The 22,120-nt window shown below is 56.5% G+C and overlaps 1 protein-coding gene across 2 annotated transcripts in view; it reads right to left on the reverse strand.

Moving 5' to 3' along the window:
* Nucleotides 1–22,120, reverse strand: part of SPTBN5 (spectrin beta, non-erythrocytic 5) — a 49,720-nt gene that overhangs the window by 20,858 nt on the left and 6,742 nt on the right. Inside the window, exons 5-30 of one of the 2 annotated variants that reach the window (XM_061430858.1) lie at nt 21,682–21,910; nt 20,235–20,866; nt 18,582–18,720; nt 18,235–18,467; nt 17,553–17,994; nt 17,263–17,469; nt 14,719–14,919; nt 13,894–14,046; nt 10,673–10,803; nt 10,186–10,425; nt 9,622–9,897; nt 8,330–8,570; nt 8,036–8,175; nt 7,757–7,856; nt 6,856–7,026; nt 6,242–6,406; nt 5,565–5,779; nt 5,000–5,183; nt 4,595–4,795; nt 4,243–4,359; nt 3,008–3,165; nt 2,481–2,616; nt 2,147–2,292; nt 1,312–1,426; nt 1,104–1,214; nt 723–902 (exon numbers count right to left, since the gene is read on the reverse strand). In XM_061430858.1, the coding sequence (XP_061286842.1) occupies nt 723–902; nt 1,104–1,214; nt 1,312–1,426; nt 2,147–2,292; nt 2,481–2,616; nt 3,008–3,165; nt 4,243–4,359; nt 4,595–4,795; nt 5,000–5,183; nt 5,565–5,779; nt 6,242–6,406; nt 6,856–7,026; nt 7,757–7,856; nt 8,036–8,175; nt 8,330–8,570; nt 9,622–9,897; nt 10,186–10,425; nt 10,673–10,803; nt 13,894–14,046; nt 14,719–14,919; nt 17,263–17,469; nt 17,553–17,994; nt 18,235–18,467; nt 18,582–18,720; nt 20,235–20,866; nt 21,682–21,910 (5,263 nt within the window). Of the gene's footprint in view, nt 1–722; nt 903–1,103; nt 1,215–1,311; nt 1,427–2,146; nt 2,293–2,480; nt 2,617–3,007; nt 3,166–4,242; nt 4,360–4,594; nt 4,796–4,999; nt 5,184–5,564; nt 5,780–6,241; nt 6,407–6,855; nt 7,027–7,756; nt 7,857–8,035; nt 8,176–8,329; nt 8,571–9,621; nt 9,898–10,185; nt 10,426–10,672; nt 10,804–13,893; nt 14,047–14,718; nt 14,920–15,005; nt 15,128–15,814; nt 16,231–17,262; nt 17,470–17,552; nt 17,995–18,234; nt 18,468–18,581; nt 18,721–20,234; nt 20,867–21,681; nt 21,911–22,120 lie in introns of those variants that run through there. The other variant, XM_061430857.1, reaches the window with a different exon arrangement.

Here is a 22,120-nt window from a genome sequence, read left to right on the forward strand (position 1 = left end):
GCTGTGTTAAAGTTTGAGTCTCCCAGTCTACCAGGTACTGGGACAGCGATGGCCAGGGCCCTCTGTCCCAATCTGACTCCCAAGGCTCGTCTCCCAGCTAGACAAGCTCCCTGATGGCAGTGATTCTGTCTTACATATGCTCTGTATTACCCCCTCTCCCCACCAACAGCTCCTAGCAGAGAGCTCAACACAGATGTTACAAGAGATGCTGGCTGATCCAGAGGTCGTCGTCTAGGACATTTGGGTCTCTAAGAGTCGGACACGACTGAGAGACTTCACTTTCACTTTTCACTTTCATGCATTGGAGAAGGAAATGGCAACCCACTCCAGTGTTCTTGCCTGGAGAATCCCAGGGACGGCGGAGCCTGGCAGGCTGCCGTCTATGGGGTCGCACAGAGTTGGACACAACTGAAGCGACTTAGCAGCAGCAGCAGCAGCAGCAGTTATGGGCTTCCCTGGGCTGTTTTCCCTCCTGAGCTCTGGCTGGTACCCCTATGTCCTGACTGCACTGTCACACACGAGCTGGTGTCAACCCAAAACTAAGGAGTCACTGTTGCACCCCTGTACTCAGCCCTCTGGCAGACACCAGCATGTGCCCAGGGCTCTTCCTTGTGTTCACATCTGTTTTGCCTCCAGAGTTGGAGGGCCTCATTAATGCATGCACACTCACAGCATCACACATATACACACACACACAGCCCTGGGGAAGGAAGAACCCTCACCGCCATGTGGAAGCGGGCCAGGAGCCATGCCCGCTCGAGCTGGGCCCGGCGCTGCTCTGCTCGCAGCTTCAGGGTCTCCCAGGCCTGCACCAGGGCCTGCTGCCTCTGCTGTACTGCATGGGCCTGCGGCCCGGGCCCTAGCTTCTGCACCGTGCCTCCCATCTCCAGCAGCTCCTGCAGCTGGGGGCAGGGTGGGGATAAGAGGGAAGGGTTGTGTCCTCCTAGAGGCGAAGGGCCTGCCCTGTCCCACAGCTCCCCCTGGGGTCCTGCCCTTGGAGCGCAGTGGGCCCGACTGGCAGCTCCGAGAGTGGGGAAAGCTGCAGAGCAGACGGGCAGGCCTGAGGGGCCCCGAGGGGGAGAGGCAGCCAGAGCGGGGCTCACCTGCTGGTCAATGCCCATGAGTTCACGTTCCAGCCCCTCATGTCTCCTCAGCTGGGGCTCTAGCCCACGCAGGTCCTGGGCCACGTCACAGGGGAGGCTGGTGGTTTTCTCCTGAGGAAAGGGGATCAGGAATGGAGGGTGTGGCGCTGGGTCAGGATCCACTTCTAGAAGGAAACGTCCCCCTGATCCTCCCACCCCCGGCTCACACCTGGACCTGGGTGAGGGCTTCCAACATGTCTCGGTGAACCTTAAGGGTGGCCTCAGCGTCTCCGAGCAGGTGGCCTCGGGCCTGGGTCAGCTCCCACAGCTCTGACCAGGCAGCCCTACTCACGGGAGACGGGTGGCAGATCAGCCATTGATTTAACACCTCATTTCGCCCCCTTGCCAGGCTGGTTAGCCCTCCTCCTCTCTGCACTTTATCCAGGACTGGCCCACATCGCCCCTTCTAAACCCTCCCTCCTGTCTGGTCGTGGCCGGGAGCCTCTCTACCTTTGCTTTGAATTCAGCCCTCTGCTGCTGTCACACGCAACACTTTCCTAATTTCTGAGTTCTTTGATACTCCTTACATCTTGTGCCTTCAAGTCTCAGTAAGTCAATCAGATTGTAATTTCTCTTTTGCCCTCCTGATGTACTCAGCAAACTCTCCCTGAGCTCCTAGGGCTGGGTCCGGCTAGGGGTTATGACCCGGGACGACCCTGCCTCAAATCTCACAGGTTGGGGGAGGGTTCAAACCATCACGTGGGGAGCCAGGCAGTCCCTACAGCCCCTCCAAGTCCTGAGAGTCAGGGGTTTGGAAAAGCGCCCCCGCAGGTCTGGGCAGGGCTCTCTGACCTGCACACCCCTCCTTGCTTCCCTTCACCACCCACAGGCACCCATGGCACAGCCACCCATGGCAGGCTTGGCATCCCTGAAAGCAGTGCCTCCCCATCAGGGCAGACAGAGCCAGTGTGGCCCTGGGCGCATGCGCCCTCTCTAAGTCTCCCGGGACCTATCTGCCCAGCACCCTTCCCCAAGCCCATGCCCTGGGTCTGCCCGGCACTCACTGCAGATCCTGCTGCATCTGATGGGCCCTGGGGGCTGCTCTGTGCCCTCGTTCCAGCAGCTTCTCTGCCAGCTGCTGGCAGCTTGCCACCCGCTGGCCACCCATCTCTACTGTGCGCTGAAACCTGAAAAACTTGGTGCAGAGATGCTGAGGAGAGAGGGGAAGAGGTGACAGGGTGGCCCCAGCTGGCGAGACAGCAAGCGGCCCCGGGGATCGAGGCCCCCACTGACATCTGGGCGCCTGCCCCCACTACTCAGAAGGCCTGTCCTCAGCCAGGACTCATAAGCCCCTTCTACACACAGCCCAGCTGGCCCCTGGCCCCAGCCTCTTCTCACCAGGACGTCCTCATAGTCCTCCCCAAGGCTCTCTCCTCTTCCAGCCACTTGCTTCTGGCTGGCCAGCCAGCCCTGCAGGTCCTCAGCCTCCCTCATGAACTCATGCAGCTTCAGGGTCCCCTCCAGCTCCCGGTCCCTGTGGGGATAGCCCACGGTTCCCCCGAAGTTAGCTGCCCACACCCCTGAGGACAGCTGACCCAGCCAAAGTGGGTGGCCTGAAGGAGGAGGTTATTCATGTTTCCTGCCTAAGCTTGAGGCTGGGGATTCAGGGAGACGTAAAGAAGGCCAGGGCAGGGCAGGTGAAGGTGTAGGTAGGGGGAAGAAATGGGGAGCTGGGGGCCCAAGTTCCTGCCCAGTGGGCCCTCACTGAGGAATTTATGAAAAGAAGGGAGCAATACACAGCAAGGAGCCATCTGTCAGCTCTGTGGGCCTGGGGTCATGGGCTCCTTCCAATCAGAGTTAAGGTATGGAAACAATCAACCACGGCCAGGTCGCCTAAGCCTGGGGAGAGGTACAGCGCCTCTCACCGTGTGGCTGCCAGCTCCTGCAGGGCCTGCAGCCGCTCCCGGAGCCTCTTCTGCACCACGCCCAGCTGGGCAGGGCCCTCGGGGCCAGTGAGGGTTTGGGCTCTCCGGTCAAGCTCCTCCACGGAGTTCCAACAACGAGCCAGTTCCTGTTGCAGGGCCTGCCAGCACACAAGGCTCAGGCTGGGGTGATTTATTCATCTATCCATCTACCCACCCTCCTGATCATTCAACCCACTGATCACACACCCATCCTGTTCCTCCTTCCACTCACCCACCCACCCACCCACACACTCACCCACCCACCCACCCACACACTCACCCATCCACCCACCCTGACCCATCCGCTCACTCACACACCGATCACTCATCTACCCAATAGTGATGGGAGTTCTTATTGCTCCAAGAAAGTGAAAATGCAGTCTGTGCCTGCAGAGGGCTCACTATTTAGCAGGGCAAAGTGAACTCTGGGTCCTCTGGGCCAAGGAAGAGAGGCTACGGGAGGCAAGTACTGGGCCCCAGTCTCCCAGTATGAAAACGGACGGAGTCAAGTGAGCAGTCCAGGATGCCCGGGAGATGGAAGCTCTATGGGGCTTTGGCTAAGGGCACGCCCCTTAGGAATGGCCCCCCGAAAGCCCTCAGTCACCGGACCCTCAAACACTGACCACTAGGGATAGGTAGACAAAACGCCCAGACAGGTGGATACTTCAGTGGTAACAGCAAGCAGGATTGCTCTGGGATTCAGGGCTCACATGTGGTTCTGAGAGTTAGATTCCAGGAAGGATGAGGGTGTTCCAGGCCTCTCTTACTTTAATAGGGGATGCTGATGAGGTAGGTTTCAGGGATGGTTAACTCAAAGGATGATATTCAAAGTGTGGGAAGGAGAAGCCTGTGGAAGATGTGGGGATGGCTGGAACAGGTGACCCCCAAGAGAGCAGGCAAGTGCCAGGGGGAGGAAAAGAAACGAGAAGAGAAGGCAGAGAAATCCTGAGGCCACAGGAGTGTGGACCACTATGGAGATGCAAGAAGAGGGAGGGCTCTTCAAAGGGGTGGTGTCTGAAGAGGTGGGCAACTGGGGGTAGGCAGGGGGCACTGCAGGGTTGGGTTTGGGGGGAGGGGCTGGACAGTCTTCAGGAAGAAAGAGCAGGGCTCTGCCTTTGGGTGTGTGAAAGACCCCGTCCTCATGGCCTGTCATCACCCCAGTCCAGACCACAGCGGGGAAGCTCAGCACACACTACCTGGTGCTTCTTAATGAGCCTGATGGTGGCTGTCTCATCCCCACCATAGTCCTGGCTGCTCACCAGCGGCCACTTCTCCTCCACCCAGTCCTCCAGCTCTGATGCGTCCAGGAAACACTGGCAAGAATGGAGTCAACTCACCTTGACATTCTCAGATGGACCCTCCATCACCCTTGGGGACATCACACAGGCAGAAAGAAGGCTTCTGTTCCCATGGAGACTAGGCAGCTCTGGGCCCCGAGTTCTCACCACTGACCCAGCTCCCTGAGAGCTCCAGGTCCCACAGACCTCACCCGAAGAGGCTGCCCAACTCTGACTACTTCCCCCTGACCCTGTGGCCTCTGCATCATACCTCCTGGAGGGCAGCAGCCTGCTGCAGGTGCCGGGCCTGTGCCTCACACGCCTGCTCCAGATCCGCCCAGCGGCCTTCCAGCTCCTGGCACCGCTCCATGATGTGCTGGGCCTGGGGGTGCCCGGAGGCTGCGATGTGTCGTCCGGAGCCCAGCACCCATCGCACCTGTCCCTGGTGGGCTCTCACCTGCACCCGGAGTTCCTGCCACAGAACAGCATGAAGGGCGCTATTTTAGGGCACTCGTTAGCCACAGGGGGCCCGGAACAGAGCCGTGGATGTGCCTTGCAGGCAGAGAAGGGCTGGGGGCAGAGACTTGGAAATCAGGACTCTCTGAGTCATGGAGGAGGGCATCGAGGCTCTGGGAAAGGCACGTCAGGGATCCTGGGAGGAAACGGGGACTGTTACCTTGTGCTTGTGGAGAAGGCGGTGGGCACCATCTGGGCACTTAGCAGAGCTGGCGCTGGGCGTGGGCATGTGCTCTGCCACCCACACGAGCTCCGCGTTGCTCAGGTGGTGGAAGTGGTACAGCTCAACCGAGGCCTGCAGCTGCCGTCGCCGGCTGGCCAGATGTCCCTGCAGGGCCTTGAACCTGGGTGGACAGAGGAGACAGAAAGGCTGGGAACAGGCGAGGTCCAGTGCCCAGTGCTTTCCTCATCCCAGTCAGGGGCCACAAAGGAAGAGGCAGGGGTCGAGGAACATCTGAAGGTGGGGAGGCAGCTGGAAAGGCCCAGGGCCCAAGCTCCCACCCTGATGACCTCCCTGGCTTTAGACTGTGGGGTGCTTAGGAAGACTGGCTGGGGTCTCTGACTCTCCTACCGTAGAAGTGACTCCACTCATAAGGGAAGGAGGCATGGACAACCTCAGGGCCTTGAGGAGCCACTCTGCTGGGCCCACTGGGTGAAACCGCCCCCAGGTTCATATGATGGGAGTTACACATGATGCGGTGGGGGTGGGACAAGCAGCCAAGTACCTCTGGAGGTATTTTTGGGTCTCCTCCATGATGGCCTGGGAACTGATTGCCTGACGGGCCTCGGGGACAAGGGCAGCCATCTTGCTGGCCAGTGCCTGGCTCTCGGCCTCCAGCTGGCAATGCTGTTTCTGCAGCCCCTGGCTGGAGCCCAGGTCCTGTCCCACCTCTGCCCTCTGCACAGTCCCCTCTAGCTGCTCCATCTTCTCCTTGGCTTCCTGGGGAGGGATACAGGGTGCTGCATTAGGCTGCCTGTGTGCAGACTGGCAAGTGGCCCTTCTTGGACGCTAAGGCTGCAGGGCTAGCAGCATGCCAGATTCACCAAGGACCGTTTGGGGACTTCTGTCCCTGCCACTGTCTACCTCCAACCCGCGGTGCCCAATCCTTCTCCCAGAACCTCATGAGTGCCCCCGTCCTCTCTCACTTCTGCCTCTCAGGGAGACTCAAGTCGTGCTGAGCATGTACGGGCACAGAGGGGGCAGTCTTGGATCGGCCAACGGTGGGTAGCTGGGGTCAACGGGCCACAGGCTAGAGGCCTCCAAAGGCTGCAGGACTTTTCAGGGCCGCTCCAGAGTCAGCAGAGCGCCCTGACTCCTCCTCCCCCCACTTCCTCTCCTGTCTATTCAGCCCCTCCTGTCTATTCAGGCTCCCTCCTGGATCCTCCCCTCTCTTGGGCCCACCTGTAGCAGCCGCAGGAGCTGGTCCTGCTGCCGAGCCTGCTGGAGCTGCTTCCCATGCTCTGCCATCTTGCATCTCAAATCTTCCCATTTGCTACTTAGGCCCTGAAGCCTGGCCTGCACGTCCTCCTGGGCATGGGGCCTGCTGCTCAGCAGCTCTCTCCCGACCTACAGTGGACACAAAGGCCTGGGGTGTCTGGTTGAGCTGCTGGTACTGGGAGTGGCCGTGGTGGGCTGGGTCCGGGGGCAGCAGTGGGAGTGACTGGTTGCAAGCTGCACTCCACAGGCCGCAAGGGCGCCTCCAGCTGTTCACGTGGCCCCAGATCTGTGGGCACTGGCGGGAGGGCTTTCCTCTGATGCCTGGAAATAGTGTGGCGTGAGCAGGCACTGGACAGCTGGTGGGAGGACTGTGTCCAGGTGGAGGCGGGAGGCTCGGGGGCTGCCTCTTAGACTTGAGGGGAAGGGACGAGAAAAGCTCTCTGGGCTGGTTTGCGTGCTAAGACCGGGGTTGCCCGCTGAGTGAAGGAGGAAGCTAGGGGATGCTAATGCTCTGGGGAGTGAGATCCATCCTTCCTGCAGCTGAGCAGGCCCCACACCCTGGGCCCAGCATCCCTCACCTGCTGCAGGCCCTCCACGTGCCCTTGGGTGGCTGCCAGCTCACGCGTGGCTGCCTCGTGCCGCCTGAGTTTCCTCATGATGTTGCTGGGCTCTCGAGATGGCTCGTCCACCAACACCTTCCCCTTCTCCTCCATCCACAGCATCACCTCCACCACATCCTGCTTCCATTCCTGCCCAGGAACCAGGGGAGGGTGATTATTACAGAGTGTGGTGAGGGCTGGTATGAGGACCTCGTGGAAGAGGGGTCTGAGGGTGCCCCAAGGGGAAGAGCAGGTTGAGGAGCCAATCCTAGGGTGCAGGAGAGGTGGGGGCAGGGGTTATTGCTCCCAAGTGGGAACAAGGAAACATATGGGGAGAAAAACGTCTCAGGGAAAGCAGCAGAAAGAAGCCTGGAGAATCAGGGTCTGGCCTCACAGCGCCTAGTGCCCAGAGAGGAGGGGCGTTTGGCCAGGAGCCCCCTGATTCAGCGCATCAGATCAGGGATGGCCCTCTGTGTCCAGGAGGCCTGTGGACTAGCCCAGGTTTGAGCCCCCATCATGGGCAGAACAGACATCCAACAGTCAAGCTCTGCAGCTGGAGCCCAGGGCCCATGCAAGAGCCTGGAGCATGGCCAGAAACGCTGGGGCTGGGGAGCAGCTGGCCAAGGGAGGGGCCTAGACTTTGGGTCCAGCCCTGTCTCTGAGCAGTGTGGCCTGAGCCTTGATTTTCCTCAACTGGAAAAATCAGAGTCATGATACTCATCTCACAAGAGGTGCTGGGAGGGTCAGTAAACACGTGGGAAAGTGCTTTGTAAACTGCAGTGCCCCGCACAGCACAGTTGTAGTTCAGCAGCGGACTCTGAGGCATTCCTCCCGGGAAGGTCTCGTGCACTGGGGCAGGGGCTGGGGGGGAGCCCCTCACCTGGAGCTGGAGGGAGGCCAGCAGCTGCCTCCTTCTCTGCTCACTCCTCTCCTGGACCCTGGTCCACTGCTCCTGGATGCTCTGCAGTTGTTCTCTGACCCTGCAGGGCAGGTGGAGTCGGGGAGGGTAGGTGGAGGCTCCAATCTACCTGAGGCCCACCACAAGGGTTGGACCCACCACAGCCCAGGGTTCACCCTGCTGTCCCCTCACTCCCTGGGCACTCTCCCAGCCTCAGGGTAATGGGCTGCGCAGGCCCTGTCCAGACAGGCCCAGGCTTACTTGTGTGCAGCGGGGTGTCGGCTCTGAGCCAGCTTCTTGCCACGTGCCCGTAGATCCTCTGCTCTAGAGCCAAGGGCATCCAGCAGCCGCCCACACTCCTGGTGCTTCTGCATCAGGCTCTGGGCCTCCACCACACCCTCCTAGAGACACAGAGACTGGGGTCAGGCTGAGAGGAGGGGAGTGGTCAGCACCATCTCACTTACTGCCAACCCAGGGGCCTCCATGCCCAGCCTGGCTTCAGGCTCCTACTTCCTGGGGAAGGCGCATCACAGCTACACACCCCCAGCTCCATACCTGGAGGACGTCCAGCTGTAGGAAGGCCTCATGGTTGGCACAGGAGGCAGTGAAACCATCCACGTCTCGACCAAACTTCTGCAATTCCAGCCCCTCCTGCAGTTGCTGCTGTCTTTGCTCCCAGGCGGCCTTCAACTCCTGGCCTTGGTGGCCCAGGAGCCTCAGGGTACTAGCTGCCTCTCGGAAGTCTGGGGAGCCCGAGGCTGCCATGGGCTGGCCCTGAGTCTCCAGCTGCTGCAGCCTGTCCAGGATGACAGGCAGAGGGTCAAACCCTGTCTGCTCCCTGGGCCAACCTTCCTCTCCTCTGGCCTACACAGTTCATTCATCCGGGAGCTCTGAGGTGAGGGTGACTGGCAGGGTTAACCCCAGGGTAAGCCCCGGGGGTCCACTCATCCTATGGGATAGCTATGCTCTGGGCCACTGGTGAGACAGCAAACGTAACAAGCCCAGCCCAGGACTTGGGACTCACTAGTTCCCGTGCTCCCTGCATGTCACACCTTGCTCCAGCTGGCCATGCTGATGATGGCAGTGCCCAGGCCAGCGGACGGCTGGGCAGCGCACCCAGAAGAAATCATTCAGACCGCCTACATACCTGGCTGTGGGGTCACTGCAAGCCTGGGTGAAGCCTAGAGTGATTAGGAAAGGCAGCGACCCCTCTGCCGGGTGTGCCCCCCAGGCTCACAGTTTGAGAACAAGTGACACCTTCATGTGAATTACGAAAAGGCTCAACTTCTCTGAGCTGGTGCAGCCCTCAAGTGGGTGGTAGCATCTAGTTAGCAGGGGTGGGCTGCATTTCAGGGTCCAGTGGGCCACCTGAGGGCTCCTTCATATGTGGCACAGGCCGCAGACTGCACCCACCCCTGCAGGACGGGGAGAGACATCGCTGTGCTGAGGAGGGTGTTGTCTTACTCCTGGGCGGCAAGAGGCTGAGCCATTTTTTTTGCTCCAGGGGACTGTGGGGTCTGTATTACCCAGAATAGGTTAGGTGGCTCGGCCACCCTGACAGAGCAGTCCCCCAGGCTCCCCTGCATGGGGCGTGGCCAGGCCTGGACAGGATAGAACATTCCAGGAAGCTCAGACTCTGCCCGGGGTCCCTCCCCAACATATGCAAGATGTCTGACCAGTCTTTGGTTTCACCTGCCTCTTTGTAAACCTGCTTTAGGCGCCAGACGGACACCAGCCTGGGCCACGCCCCTGGTGACACGCCGCTCCCCATCTGTCCCTTCCTGGTGCCCCGTCCCCACAGGCCAGGGCCAGCCTAATGCGTGCCCCACCTGCCCTCTCGTCCTGACCTCTCCTGCTGCAGGTGGATCTCCTCCAGCAGGTCTCGGTGCTTCCCCAGCAGCCGCTGGGCTGAGGCCACATCCACCGCCTCCTCCTCGCTGTGGAGCTTGGCCTGGATACTGTCTGCACACAGCAGCAGCCGCTCGCTCTCCTGCAGGAAGCTCCGGTGGGCCCGGGCCTTGGCCCGCTGGGCCACTTGCTCCCGCACTCGCTCCAGCAGCCCCTGCAGTGTCTCCACGTGTTCCTGCAGGGACGGGCTCTCAGCCGGGGCCATCTCCTCAACCCTGTGGACAGGACCCACCGCCCAGTCAGTGCCCCACCCCTGGCCCTGGGCCCAGGCGTATGTTCCCCAGGGCAAGTGGTGGCAACTCTGAACTGCCCCCTCACCCTCAATGGAGGGGCAGCGAGCATGGGTGGCTCTCGTTCACCATGAGCATGTTCTCACACTGTTTCCCAATCTGTGCCCTGCCCTTCCGATGGCATACCCCACCCATCCTCCCACCTCAGTTTCTGTCCTCCTCCCCACTCCAGAGCCTTGCTCCGGGCTTTGCTGTGCTGAATCCCGGCCATACTTGCTAGCCGCCCTTTGCAGGTGACGAATGTCTTTCTCCAGCACCAGCATCTTCTGCTGGCCCACTTGCAGAACATGGTGGCCATCCTCTGAGTTCCCCAGCTCCAAGCTTTCTAGCTGGAGTACCAGGTTTTGCAGCTGGACCCGTGTGGATCCACACTCCTGCAGAAAACTGCACACGTGCGTTGTGCACACCAGCTGCGTTTCCTTCTCTTTCTTCAGGGCCTCCAGCTGCTCCCACCTGGGCCGAGGGAACAGGGTTGTCTCCGGGATGTCATGTCACAGGGACACTTCTCCATCCAACCTGGGGCCTTGATCAAGGCTTGCGTGACAAGAGCTGGCTGGCCGGCCATCCCCATACCCTCTCTTCCCATCCCTGACGCCTCTAGTCTTTCTTTACTGGCATCTCAGGAGTCAGGTAAGCAGGTACTCAGGCCTGGGCACTAGGCAGCCTTCCCTACTCAGCAGCACTCCCACTTCATTCTCACCTCTGGCTCAGTTCCTCCTGCTGTAGCTGGATTTGGGGGGAACCTCCAGGACACCTCTGCTTCAGCTGCTCAGCGGAGCTGTTAACCTCAGTCCAGAGGCCTCTTCCCATAGCCAGGGCAGTGAGGAAGTTCTAGGGAAAGGAGATTCCAGGCCTGGAGGAGGCCTTTTCTCTTCCTACAGTCCCCTTAATACTAGGAATGACCTCAGATATGCACTGCTACAGAGATGTTTGATCTGCATCCCTCTGGAAGGACAGGGGTCTGTGTCCTTAAAGGGCTGGGAGAGCCCTTTAAAAATTCAAGACCAGACATCCAAACTGGAAAGGAAGAAGCCAAACTGTCACTATTTGCAGATGACAAGATTTTATATATAGAAAACCCTAAAGAATCCACGTGGTAATGCAGGAGACACGGGTTCAATCCCTGCTCGGGGAAGATCCCATGTGCCAATGGGGCAACTAAGCCTATGTGCCACAACTACTGAGCCTGTTCTCGAGAGTCCAGGAGCCACAACTGAGCTCATGTACAACTACTGAAGCCCACATGCCCTGTAGCCCACAATCGGTAGCAAAAGAGAAGGCTCAATAATGAGAAGCCTGAACACCACAACTAGAGAGGAGATCTCACTCGCCATCACTAGAGAAAAGCCTGAGCAGCAGCAAAGACCCAGCATAGCCAAAAATAAATAAATAAAATTTTAAAAAAGATTCCACCAAAAAACTGTTAGAATAAATGAATTCAGTAAGGTTGTAGGATACAAAACTCAATATACAGAAATATGTTCAATTTCTATACACTAATAAGGAACTATCAGAAAGAAAAACGAAGAGAAGAATCTCATTTGCAATTGCATCCCAAAGAATGAAATACCTAGGAATAAATTTTTTTTATTTTATTCTTTGGGAATGCAATTGAAAATGGGACTGTTCTCTTCATTTCTCTTTATGATAGTTCCTTATTAGTGTGTAGAAATTAAATTTTCAATTACACCCCAAAGAATAAAATATCTGGGAATAAATTTTGGGCTTCCCAGGTGGCACTAGTAGTAATGAACCTGCCTGCCAATGCAGGAGACATGAGAGAGGTAGATCTGATCCCTGGGTTGGAAAGATCCCCTGGAGAAGGAATTGGCAACCCACTCCAGTATTCTTGCCTGGAGAATCCCATAACAGATGAGTCTGGTGGGCTACAGTCCATGGGGTTGTAAAGAGTCAGATGTGACTGAAGCAACTTAGTGCAGCACAAGAATAAATTTAACCAAGGAGGTAAAAGATCTGTTCATTAAAAACTATAAGACATTGATGAAAAAAAATCAAAGAAGACACAAATAAATAGAAAGATATTTTATGCTTAAGGACTGGAAGACTAAAATTTGTATGGGAGAATAAAAGATCTCGAACAACCAAAGCAATCTTGAGAAAGAACAAAGTTGGAGGCATTATGCTCCTTGATTTCAAACTCTTTAACAAAGGCATAGTAAATCAAAACAGTATGGTGAGTGAAGTGAATGAAGTTGCTCAGTTGTGTCTGACTCTTTGCGACCCCATGGACTGTAGCCCACCAGGCTTCTCTGTCCATGGGATTCTCCAGGCAAGAATCCTGGAATGGGTTGCCATTTCCTTCTCCAGGGGATCTTCCCGACCCAGGGATTGAACCCGGGTCTCCCGTATTGCAGGCAGACACATGGTACTGGGATAAAAACAGACATATAGATCAATGGAACGGACAACCCAGAAACAAACCCATGCATATATGGTCAATTAATTTGATGACCAAGGAGCTATAGATTACAAAGACTATACACTGGGGAAAGGACAGTCTCTTAAAAAATAGTGTTGGGGAAACTGGACAGTTGCCAGCAAAAGAATGAAACTGGAACACTTTCTAATACTATGCATAAAAATTAGCACAAAATAGATTAAAGACTTGAATGTAAGACCTGAAATCATAAAGCTCCTAGAAGAAAACACGGTGGGGTAAGCTCCGTGACACTGGTCTGGTAATGATTTTTTTTGGATTTGACACCAAAAGCAAAGTGACAAAAACAAACTAAACAAGTGGCTAAAAAGCTTCTGCCCAGCAAAGGAAACATCAACAAAATGAAAAGGCAACCTATGGGAGAATGGAAGAAAACATTTGCAAATCATACATCTGATAGAAGGTTAATATCCAAAATGTACAGAGAACTTACACATTTTAACAGCAAAAAATCAAATAATACAATTTAAAATAAGCAAACATACAGATGGTCAAGAGTTACTTGAAAAGATGCTTATCACCATCATCAGGGAAATGGAAATTAAAACCACTGAGATAACCACCTCATACATGTTAGAAAGGCTATTATCAAAAAGACAATAAATAAGCGTTGGTGAGGATGTGGAGAAAAGGGAACCCCTGTGCACTGCTTGTGTGAATGTAAATTAGTACAGCCACTATGGAAAACAGTATGGATGTTCCTCAAAAAATGGAAAATAGAAGCACCACATGATCCAGCCATTCCACTTCTGGGTATTTATCTGAAGAAAATAACACTACTCCAAAAAATATATACACCTCCATGTTCATTGCAGCATTATTTACAAAATCCAAGGTGTGGGAACAACCTAAGCGTCCATCAGTGGATGAAAGGACAAAGAAAACGCCCCCCGCCCCCCGCCACACACACACACGAGCACTGAATATTATTCAGCCCCAAGAAAGAACTGAAATCTTGCCAATCTGGATGACATGGATGGACCCTGACAGCATCATGCTAAGTGAAATAAGTTAGATAGAGAAACACGATCACCATATGATCCTACTTACATATGTGATTTAAAAAAACCCAAGCTCAGAGATTCAGAGAATGGATTGGTGGTTGCCATAGGGGAGGCATGGGGAGTGGGCGAGATGGGTGAAGGGCACACACTTACAAAATAAAACTTTTGTTACTGTGCGTGTATGCTGGTGGATGTTACTAGATTTACAGTGTGGTCATTTTGTGATATATGACATCTAATTATACCTGAAAAAATACAGTGTTAAATGCTAATTATACCTCAATTAAAAAAAAATAATTCAAGGCCAAATCCTCCTCTCCCTCCTCCCAGACAGGCCCACAGCTGACACGGAGCACAGGAGTGAATAAGGGAGAGGCAGGAGGAGTGAGGAGGGAGCAGGACAGGAATCACCAGAGCAGCAGGGCCAAGCAGGCAAGACCCCCCTCAGCAGCAAGGTACCTCATACTTGAGCTGCATAACTTCCAAGTTGTTGGCCTCAGGCTGCAGCATTTGCAACAGCGTTGTCTGTTTGGTCAGCCAGGACTGCAGCTCCCCACATGAGCCATAGAAGTCAAACAGGGCCACGGCCTCCTCCAGCTGGGCCCTGCGGCGCTGAGGACAGGCCAGCCCAGAGGCTGGGGTGAGGGCCAGTGCCTGCCATGCGGCGCTGACAGCAGGTCCCCCATCACCTCCCAACCCGCAGAGTCCAAGGCCAGGCCCAGCAACAGTCCCTGTCCCACTGCTGGGCCCTCCACCCTCTGGTAGAGGGCCCAGCAGAGTGTGCTCGTTGCTCTTATCCTACTCACATCCTTCGCTCTTGGGTACAATCTGCGCTTCTCCCTGAGTCTGGCTCTGCCACCCGCCCCTTCCTCTGCAGGCTCTCCTCTAGCTGCTCCCAGGCCTCCCTGCTGTGCTCCAGGCACCCTGGTCTTCGCTCCTCCACTGGGCCTCTTTCCTGCCTTTGCCCAGGTCCTGCTCAGAACACTCTTTCCCACCATCTCCCCCTGCCATGCCCCTGACTCACCTGCTCTCAGCTTCTCATTGTTTAAGTCTCTGCCTAAACATCCATCCCTCAGAGATGCCTCCCGATTCCCCGCCCTCACCTGACCTCCCCTTCAAGCTCCCATTGCACCCAGATCCGTCTAATGACTTGTTTCACACCTTCTCTGCCCTGACCCAAGCTCCTCGAGGGCAGGGAACGCGTCCTGTCACCGCTCTGTCCCTGGGCTCACGGCCCAGGATCCAGACTAAGGGAGCAAACATTCCATGAACAAGGAGTGTTACCTCTGCCTGGGCCCTCAGGCCCTCATAGTCCTGGTTCAAGCGGTCCTGTGTCTGGAGGATGGTGTTGGGGTCAAAGCCAGGGTCAGGCTCATCTGGGAGGGTCATCTTCTGGGTGCGCCACAGACCAGAGTGGCAGAAAACCTCACGCCAGGCCCCTGGGTTTCTTGGGCCTATCTTCGGAGAGCTCAGGGCAGACACCACCTGTGCCCACAGGACAGAGGTCAGCATGTCTGGAAGGGCTCCCAGCAAGGAGCAGAAGGCTTGGCAGGGTGGGCCAGCAGCTATACCTGAGCTTCCTGTCCCATGATGTGCCTGAGGGCCACTGTGGCCTGGCAGCCTCCTGGGGTGTTGGGGTCCGTCTGGTGTGGGGGCTGCTGGGCCTCTCCCGGGAGCTGGGTGAATTGCGTGCCTGTGGGAACACAGGTTCTCAGGGCCGCACCGGCCCTGTGCTTCTTCTTAAGCCAGGAGTTGGCCAGTGGGGATGGGAGGGGGGCGGATTATTCATGACTCAGTCCTGTGCCAGGAGCCCTGCAGGCCAGAGGAGGATGAGGGCCAGAGCTTCCTGAGCTCCTGAAGGCCTTATGCCCACAGACCTAGGACACTTCCCAGGACTGTGCATGGATAAGCAGAACGCGCAGTGTGTGAAATGAATACTATGGGGGCCCAGGGGGTGGAAGACGGCCAGAACAGGCTGGGGCTGTCGGGAAAGATTTCAAGGGCTAGGTGAGCTTGGCAAGCATTTACAGAGGCAGAAGCAAAGAGGCTCTGGTGGCAGGAGCTGGGGCATAGAGAGGTCGCGGGGAGCCCAGGCTGGCCTTCCAGATGGGGGGGTCTCTGTCCCTCTGTGTCTCTGGCCCGGGCAGGGGTCAGACATCACAGCAGCAGCAGCCAGGCTGGCCACTCAGGGGTTGAGGAAAAGGAAGAGGCACAGAGACAGACTGGAAAGGGAGGGGAACAAAGGAAGACAGAATTTCAGGCAGCTTCATATCTTTCCTCCTCTCCTTAACTTCTTCCCTTCAGTCTTTGGATGCCCCCAAGACCCACACAGATTGCTGGTGCTCTGTTAAGGTGCTCATGTGGGGTCTTGGCCTTATACCTCTGTAGATGAAGCTTGTCTTGACCTGAGGGCTGCCCCGCAGTGCTAAAATTTGGGTCCCATCCTGAGGTCTCCTGGTGACATCTCCATCAGTTCTGCTCCAGCCTTCTGGGGGCTCCCTCTGTATGGAGGAGGGAAGGCTTTGCTTAGCTGCCAAAGTGACTCCCCACCCACAGGAGAGGGGGCATCTCTGTACCTCCCAACCACCACCGGGCAAAGCAAGGGTCTGAAAATGCCAGAGATTAGAACTAAGCCTTCTATCAATGCCAGGGCTGGCTGGGCAGTAGAGGCCACAAAAGAAGGATAAGGTGCCTCCCATCATTCATTTAAACAACTCAGACTGGAGAAGGCAGCCACATAGTACAGAAGAAAGCAATACCAAAAGCAGCATGTGTTCATATAATGCCAGTGCCAGGAGTTACACATTATAGCCACACAGGGAGGGAGGGATAGGGATAGGGCTGTCTCTGCCCTGGGCAGGGGCTGGGCAACCGCTCCAGCAGGTGTGAGGGCAGTAACTTGGCCTCTATGAACCTTAGTTACCTCATCTGTAAAGAGAGGGGGCTGGACCAGACAACTGCTAACATGTTGTGGTTCTGTTTTCAAAAATTGTTGATTATATGGTCCAGGGAATAAATGCAAAAGAAAAGAGATAGCTCAACCTCAGCTAAGTTAGAACCACAGAACTTTCAGACCTGGTAGTCTGGTCTTGGTGATCGGTACCAACTATGCCACCAGGCCCTTTCCAAGACACGAGGACCCGTGCAGCAGGTCTGCACGCACCCGGGACATGGAGCTTCCTTGGCATGAGGGTGTGTGCATGCTAAGTCGCTTCAGTTGTGGGATGAGGGCGGACGGACCAAACGTGAGTGCAGGACCTGAGGGCTGTGATTTACACATCCTGAGCTACATGTACAGCTTCTTGAAAGAAACTGCATACCCTCAGAGGCCTGAACCATCCTGCCCAACATGTAGGTATGTGTTTTGTTTTTTTTTTCCTCTTTTTTAAACTGGAGGCTCAATAAACTGAGGGAGGTGGTTCAGAAAGCAGTCTAGGGTAGTGATTTGGCCACCCAAAGCCTAAAAAGGCCTAGTCAGGAGAGAGACAGCCAAATAGGGCCGAAGGGGGAAAGGCCACCTTAGGCCCGGTGGTCAAAGTAGAGGGACATTGCTGGAGGAAACTCATCAGTGCCTGGGAACTTGTGGGCGAAGTGAGCAATGCCTAACCACCCTCTGATGTCCTCCAACTATGGGCAGACAGTACTCTACTATCTCTGGGCTAGGACAGCAGGGGAGATGATGCTGAGGAGTGGGCACCTCCAACCCCAGGGGAAGGCACGTCAGGGGCCACAGAGGCCACCTCATTTCCACACTGTGCGGTCAAGGGCGCAGTGCACACTTGGTGTCGGGGGCCCATGGGTTTGGATCCCTGTCCTGTCTCTATGTACCAGGAGTGCTGCCTGGGCTGTGGCCACCTGTGCCTGCTCATCTAATCGACACAGCTCGGTCCTGAAGGCGCGCACAGAGCGTTCCAGACGCAGGTGTTGCCGCAGTAGGGCCTCGGTGGCCACCTGGTCCTGTCCAAAGGATGCACTCTCCAGTGTAGACCGCTGCTCCTGAAGCCACGAGTCTGCCTCCGCCACGTCCACGAAGTACTGTGAGGAGGACGGCAGGCTGGGCACACATGGGCTGACCCTGCCCTCCCTGCCCGGCCACCCAGTTCCCACTGCCCTGCTACCTGCTGGACGAGCAGGGCCGCCTGCAGCCTCATGCCCTGCTCATCCATCCGGGCCCAGAGCCGCTGCCACATGCCCTGCACCACCTCAGCCCGCTCCCAGGGATCCGGCCCCGTTGGGGGCCCGCAGGCTCCCAGTTTGCATCCCCTCTGCACGAGATCAGCACACACGGCCTGGTGGCGATGGAGCTCGGCTTCCAGGGCCTGGAGGAGCACAGAGGAGGGAGCTGGGTGAGGGAAGGGATGGATGGCAGGGAGAGGGCAAGAGCCAGGATGCAAGGTAGAGAGCACCTTGTGTTTCTGCAGGGCCGCTGCGATCTGGCTGAGATCCGGGCCTGGGGACGCATCCTCCACCAGCTGTCCATGCTCCCTCAACCAGGCTTCCTCCTCCTCACAGCTGTGCAGGAGCTCTGCCTGCTGCAGCGTCTGCTCCAGTGAGGCCCTCCTGAGGGACGGCAAGGGCCACGGAGGGGATTCGGCAGTGATGGGACTTGGGGAGGGGTTCCCCACCAGGCCCAGACACCTCCCCTTAGATAGGAGCTCTCCTGTCCCTGGATCATGCAACAGAGGAGACTAGGTCAGGGTACAGGAAGTCACCAGGCAGCACTGTTTAAACCTGGGCAGGAGGTAATCTGGATTACAGAAAAGTTGTGGAGAGGGTAGAGGAGTTTGGGTGGGCTCTTACCTGGACCTAGCAAGAGACATGAGGCTCTGGTAGAGCTGGGCCAGCGCCCTGGCCTTGGCCTGCAGCACCTCCACAGCAGTGCCCATGGAAGAGTCCAGCTTCATCGTCTGGTGGGCCAGATGGCTCACGTGGGCTCCAAGGGCTGAGATCTGGGCCTCCAGCAGCTCATGCCTCTGCAGCAGCCTCTCTACCTCTGTCAGCTTCTGCCCACAGGCCATGGAGCTGACTAGCACCTGGCCAGGGACAGATGAGTGGTCATTAACGTCCCAGAGTGCTGGGTCCCCATGAATGCCAGGACTGGTGCATGCTGCTATGTTCCCCCAGGGGTCCACTGGTCCAGGGCCCACCTGCAGCTCATTGAGCTGGTCGGAGGCAGTCTCCACCTCCTGCAGCAGGCTCAGCACAGCCTGCATGCCTGCTATCTGCTTCCTCTGCCCTTGGAGCCGCTGGAGGAGCCGCTCCCAGCGCTGGGTGATCTCCAGCTGCCTGGGGGATGTGAAAATAAGGGTGGTGTACATTGGGCCATGGCAGGGAAGCTTGGGGTCCGCAGTTGGTGGTGGGGGGACTTGTCTGTTCTGGAGGAACCTGAGTACTGTGGCTGGGGCTGTGAGCATCCTAACCTGGAGTGCTAGGGGCAGTGTCCCTGCCTTTTAGAAACAGGCAGAAAAACTGGAAGGAGAGTCTGGGAGGTTCAGGCCTCCTCTGACCCCCAAGCCTTCCTTCCAGTCCTCATCTCAGGTGACTGCAACTCCATCCTTCCCAGTGCCCTGGCCAGGAACTGGATGACTTGCTTTCTCACATCCCACATCTCATCCGTTTGCAAATTCCCTTGGACTCAAAATAAAGGCAGAACCCCTCCATTTCTCATCACCCCCACTTCTCTATTGTTCTAAGTGATTACTGCAGTAGCTTCCTGACTGTTCTCTCTGCTTCTGCCCTTGTCCCTTCAGTCTACTCCTGTCATGGCATCCAGAATGATCACTGTAAAATAAAAGTTAGATCATGTCACTCCTCTGCTCAAGTCCTGCCATGATTTCCTATCTTCTGCTGAGTAAAAACCAAGTCTTTACCGTGTCCTGCAGGGTCCGGCAGGATCTCTGCCACCACCCCTGGCCTCCATACCTCCCTGACCTCAACTACAACTTGTTCACTTGGCTTCCACGTTTTTTTTTCAAACATGCCAGGCATGTGCCCCTTTGGGACACTGCCCTAGTATAGTCCGTCATCACATCTCTATGGTTTCTCACTTCTTTCTGGTCTTTTAGTTCAGTTGCTCAGTCGTGTCCGACTGCTTGCAACCCCATGGACCACAGCACGCCAGGCCTCCCTGTCTATCACCGACTCCCAGAGTTTACCCAAGCTTGTGTCCACTGAGCGGGTGGTCTTTGTTCAAAAGTAAACCTCCTCTGACCACTCAGTGTAACTCCCTCTGCCCACGTTGGCACCTCATATGCCCCTACTCTGCTTTATTATCTTTTAAAATCTCTGTTTGTGTTTTCCTTAGTAGTATGCAAGCTCTATGAGGGGAGGGATTTTTATTTGCCCTCTTCACTGCTAAATCTCCAACACCTAGAACAGTACTTAGGACATAGTAGACACTCAATAAATGCTTAGTTTTAGTGAATAAATTAATAAGAGGCTATTTAGAAAGAACAGTGCTTTACCAAAGGGATCAATTACAGAGGTTGGAATTTTAGGCATCAGTGGGAGCTAGATCTTTTTATCTATTTATTTATGCTGCGCCATGCATCTTGAGAGATCTTAGTTCTCTGACTATGGATCGAATCTGGGCTCTGACAGTAAAAGTGCCAAGTCCTAAATACTGGACTGCCAGGGAATTCCCAAGAGATAGATCTTTTAAAAGGGAGCCCCAAACCTATAAAGCCCCAAACCTATAAATCACCCCCACCTCTGTGACCAGGAGTGGGCAACTGCAACGAGAGGGGCATGGTAGGAAGGCCTTAGCCTGTTTTGAAGACTGTCCCATGCCCGGGACTCACCTGCTGGCCACCTCTGTCCCACCGTGGTAGCGCTCCTGATGGAGGATGTCCGCAATCTCGGCCAGGGCCTGGAAGCGCCCCTCCTGGGGCAGGATACTGGCTTCCAGCATGCCCAGCCTCTGGGCGGCCGCTTCCAGCATGGCCGGGCTGGCCAGCGGGGCTGCGGCCCGGTCTAGCACCTGCTCCGTGTCTGTCAGGAAGCTCTCCCGGAGGGCTGCCTTACGCTGGAAACGCCGGGCCAGGGTTTCCAACCGCTCTAGCTGTAGGAGCCTCTGCTGCAGGGCCCGGCTCCGTGAGGCCTCCGCCCGCTCCAGGCTTGTCCAGCACCGGGACAGCTCTGCAGGGCCCAGGCCCTCAGGTGGCAGGAAGGGCCTGCGGTTCTGGGCTTGGAGGACTGTCTGCAGCCGAAAGAGCAGGGCCTCCGTGGCCCCACGCTGCTGCAGTCTCGGTGGCTTCTCCTGGCTGCGGAAGGAGGCAAAGGCCACCAGTAGCTGGCGCATGGCGGGCAGGTTGTCTGGGAAATCCCGCGCCTCCAGCTGCACCTGCTTCTCTGCAATCCAGCACAGCAGGTCGGCCACCAGCTCCTCGTACTGGGTCTGCAGCGCCTCTGACTCCTGCAGCTGAAGCAGGATCTGGTGGAGGACACGGGAAGGGCTCAGACTAGCACCTGGGGGGCACACCCTGGCTTCCAGGTCCTGGAGGCCTTCCTCTTTTGGGTGCTGAGTGCCAGCCAGGCTTGCCCAGGTACACAGTAGCTCCTGCTCTCAGGTGAAGATACGCTGAAGTGGGGGTGCTCCCAGCCCCCGGAGAAGCAGGTCTGCTTCCATTCCACACTCAGACCCGGGAGTGGGGCTCCGTCCTGCCTTCCTCTATCTTATTTTACCCCGTTTGGCCTCAACACTGGAGGTGCTCTTCTTTCCCTTCCCTGAGGCCCCCACACCCCTAAAGCAACTCAGAGCCTTTGGCCTGGATCACTTCCCCCACTCCCAGCTGAGATACCAACCCTGAGGACAACCCTCCCAGGCCTCAGCCTCTGCCATCGTGCCCAGAGGGTAAGAAAGCCCCCCAGAAACATGGACTCAGCCCAGCAGAGCTGCCCCGTGCTTGTCCTTGCAGAGTCCAGCTCTCTGTGCCTTTTAATCCCATTAGGAGCTTAACAACTTAAGAGCTGAGAGGGAGCGGGAGGGGCAGGGAGAGGTGCTGCTCTCCAGCTTCCCTGAATGCCAGGAAGTCTGCTCATGCTCCCTGAGCACTCCCAGCAGCCTCTGTTACCCAGAATCAATTGTGTGTTACCCAGGCATCATCACTCCCATTTTACAGATGAAGCACAGTAAGGCTAGATGATGTGGCCAAGGTCACACAGGGAGGAAAGGGCACAGGGTGTGCTGACCCCGGAGCCCATGTTCGCCTCGCCTCTCCTCAATGCCATCTTCTCTCTGTCCCCAACCTTTGTGAGTCTCCTCTGGACGGTCTGCTCCTGGTGCAGGCGGGAGAAGTGGTGGTAGTAGAGGGAGACGTAGGTCATTATGGAGCGCTCGTCAGGCTGTAGGGCTGCCACATCCTCTGGATCCAGCAGCTGAGCAATGCCCAGCTCCTGCTCAGCTACGTGGAAAGCACAGCGGAGGTTGTGCAGCGGGCGGTCGGGACGCAGGGAGCTGTAGTCAAGCAGGTCTGGCCTGGGCAGAGAGCGGGCAGAGCTCTTCACCAGAATCAGGGACTGCTCAGCTTTATGTGGACTTGTTAAGAGGGTCATTCCCACCTTGCTGGGCACTAGCTTCCCCCTGATGATGATCTAAGGCCCTGGTTCAAGGAATAGGACTGGGAGAGGGGAGGGTTAATTTTGCTTGGGCTCAGCCTCCTGGGTAGCAGGGGGAAGCTCCAAAAGG

Source organism: Bos javanicus, chromosome 10, assembly GCF_032452875.1.
Source record: "Bos javanicus breed banteng chromosome 10, ARS-OSU_banteng_1.0, whole genome shotgun sequence".
In the NCBI taxonomy this organism is placed as follows: Eukaryota; Metazoa; Chordata; class Mammalia; order Artiodactyla; family Bovidae; genus Bos; species Bos javanicus.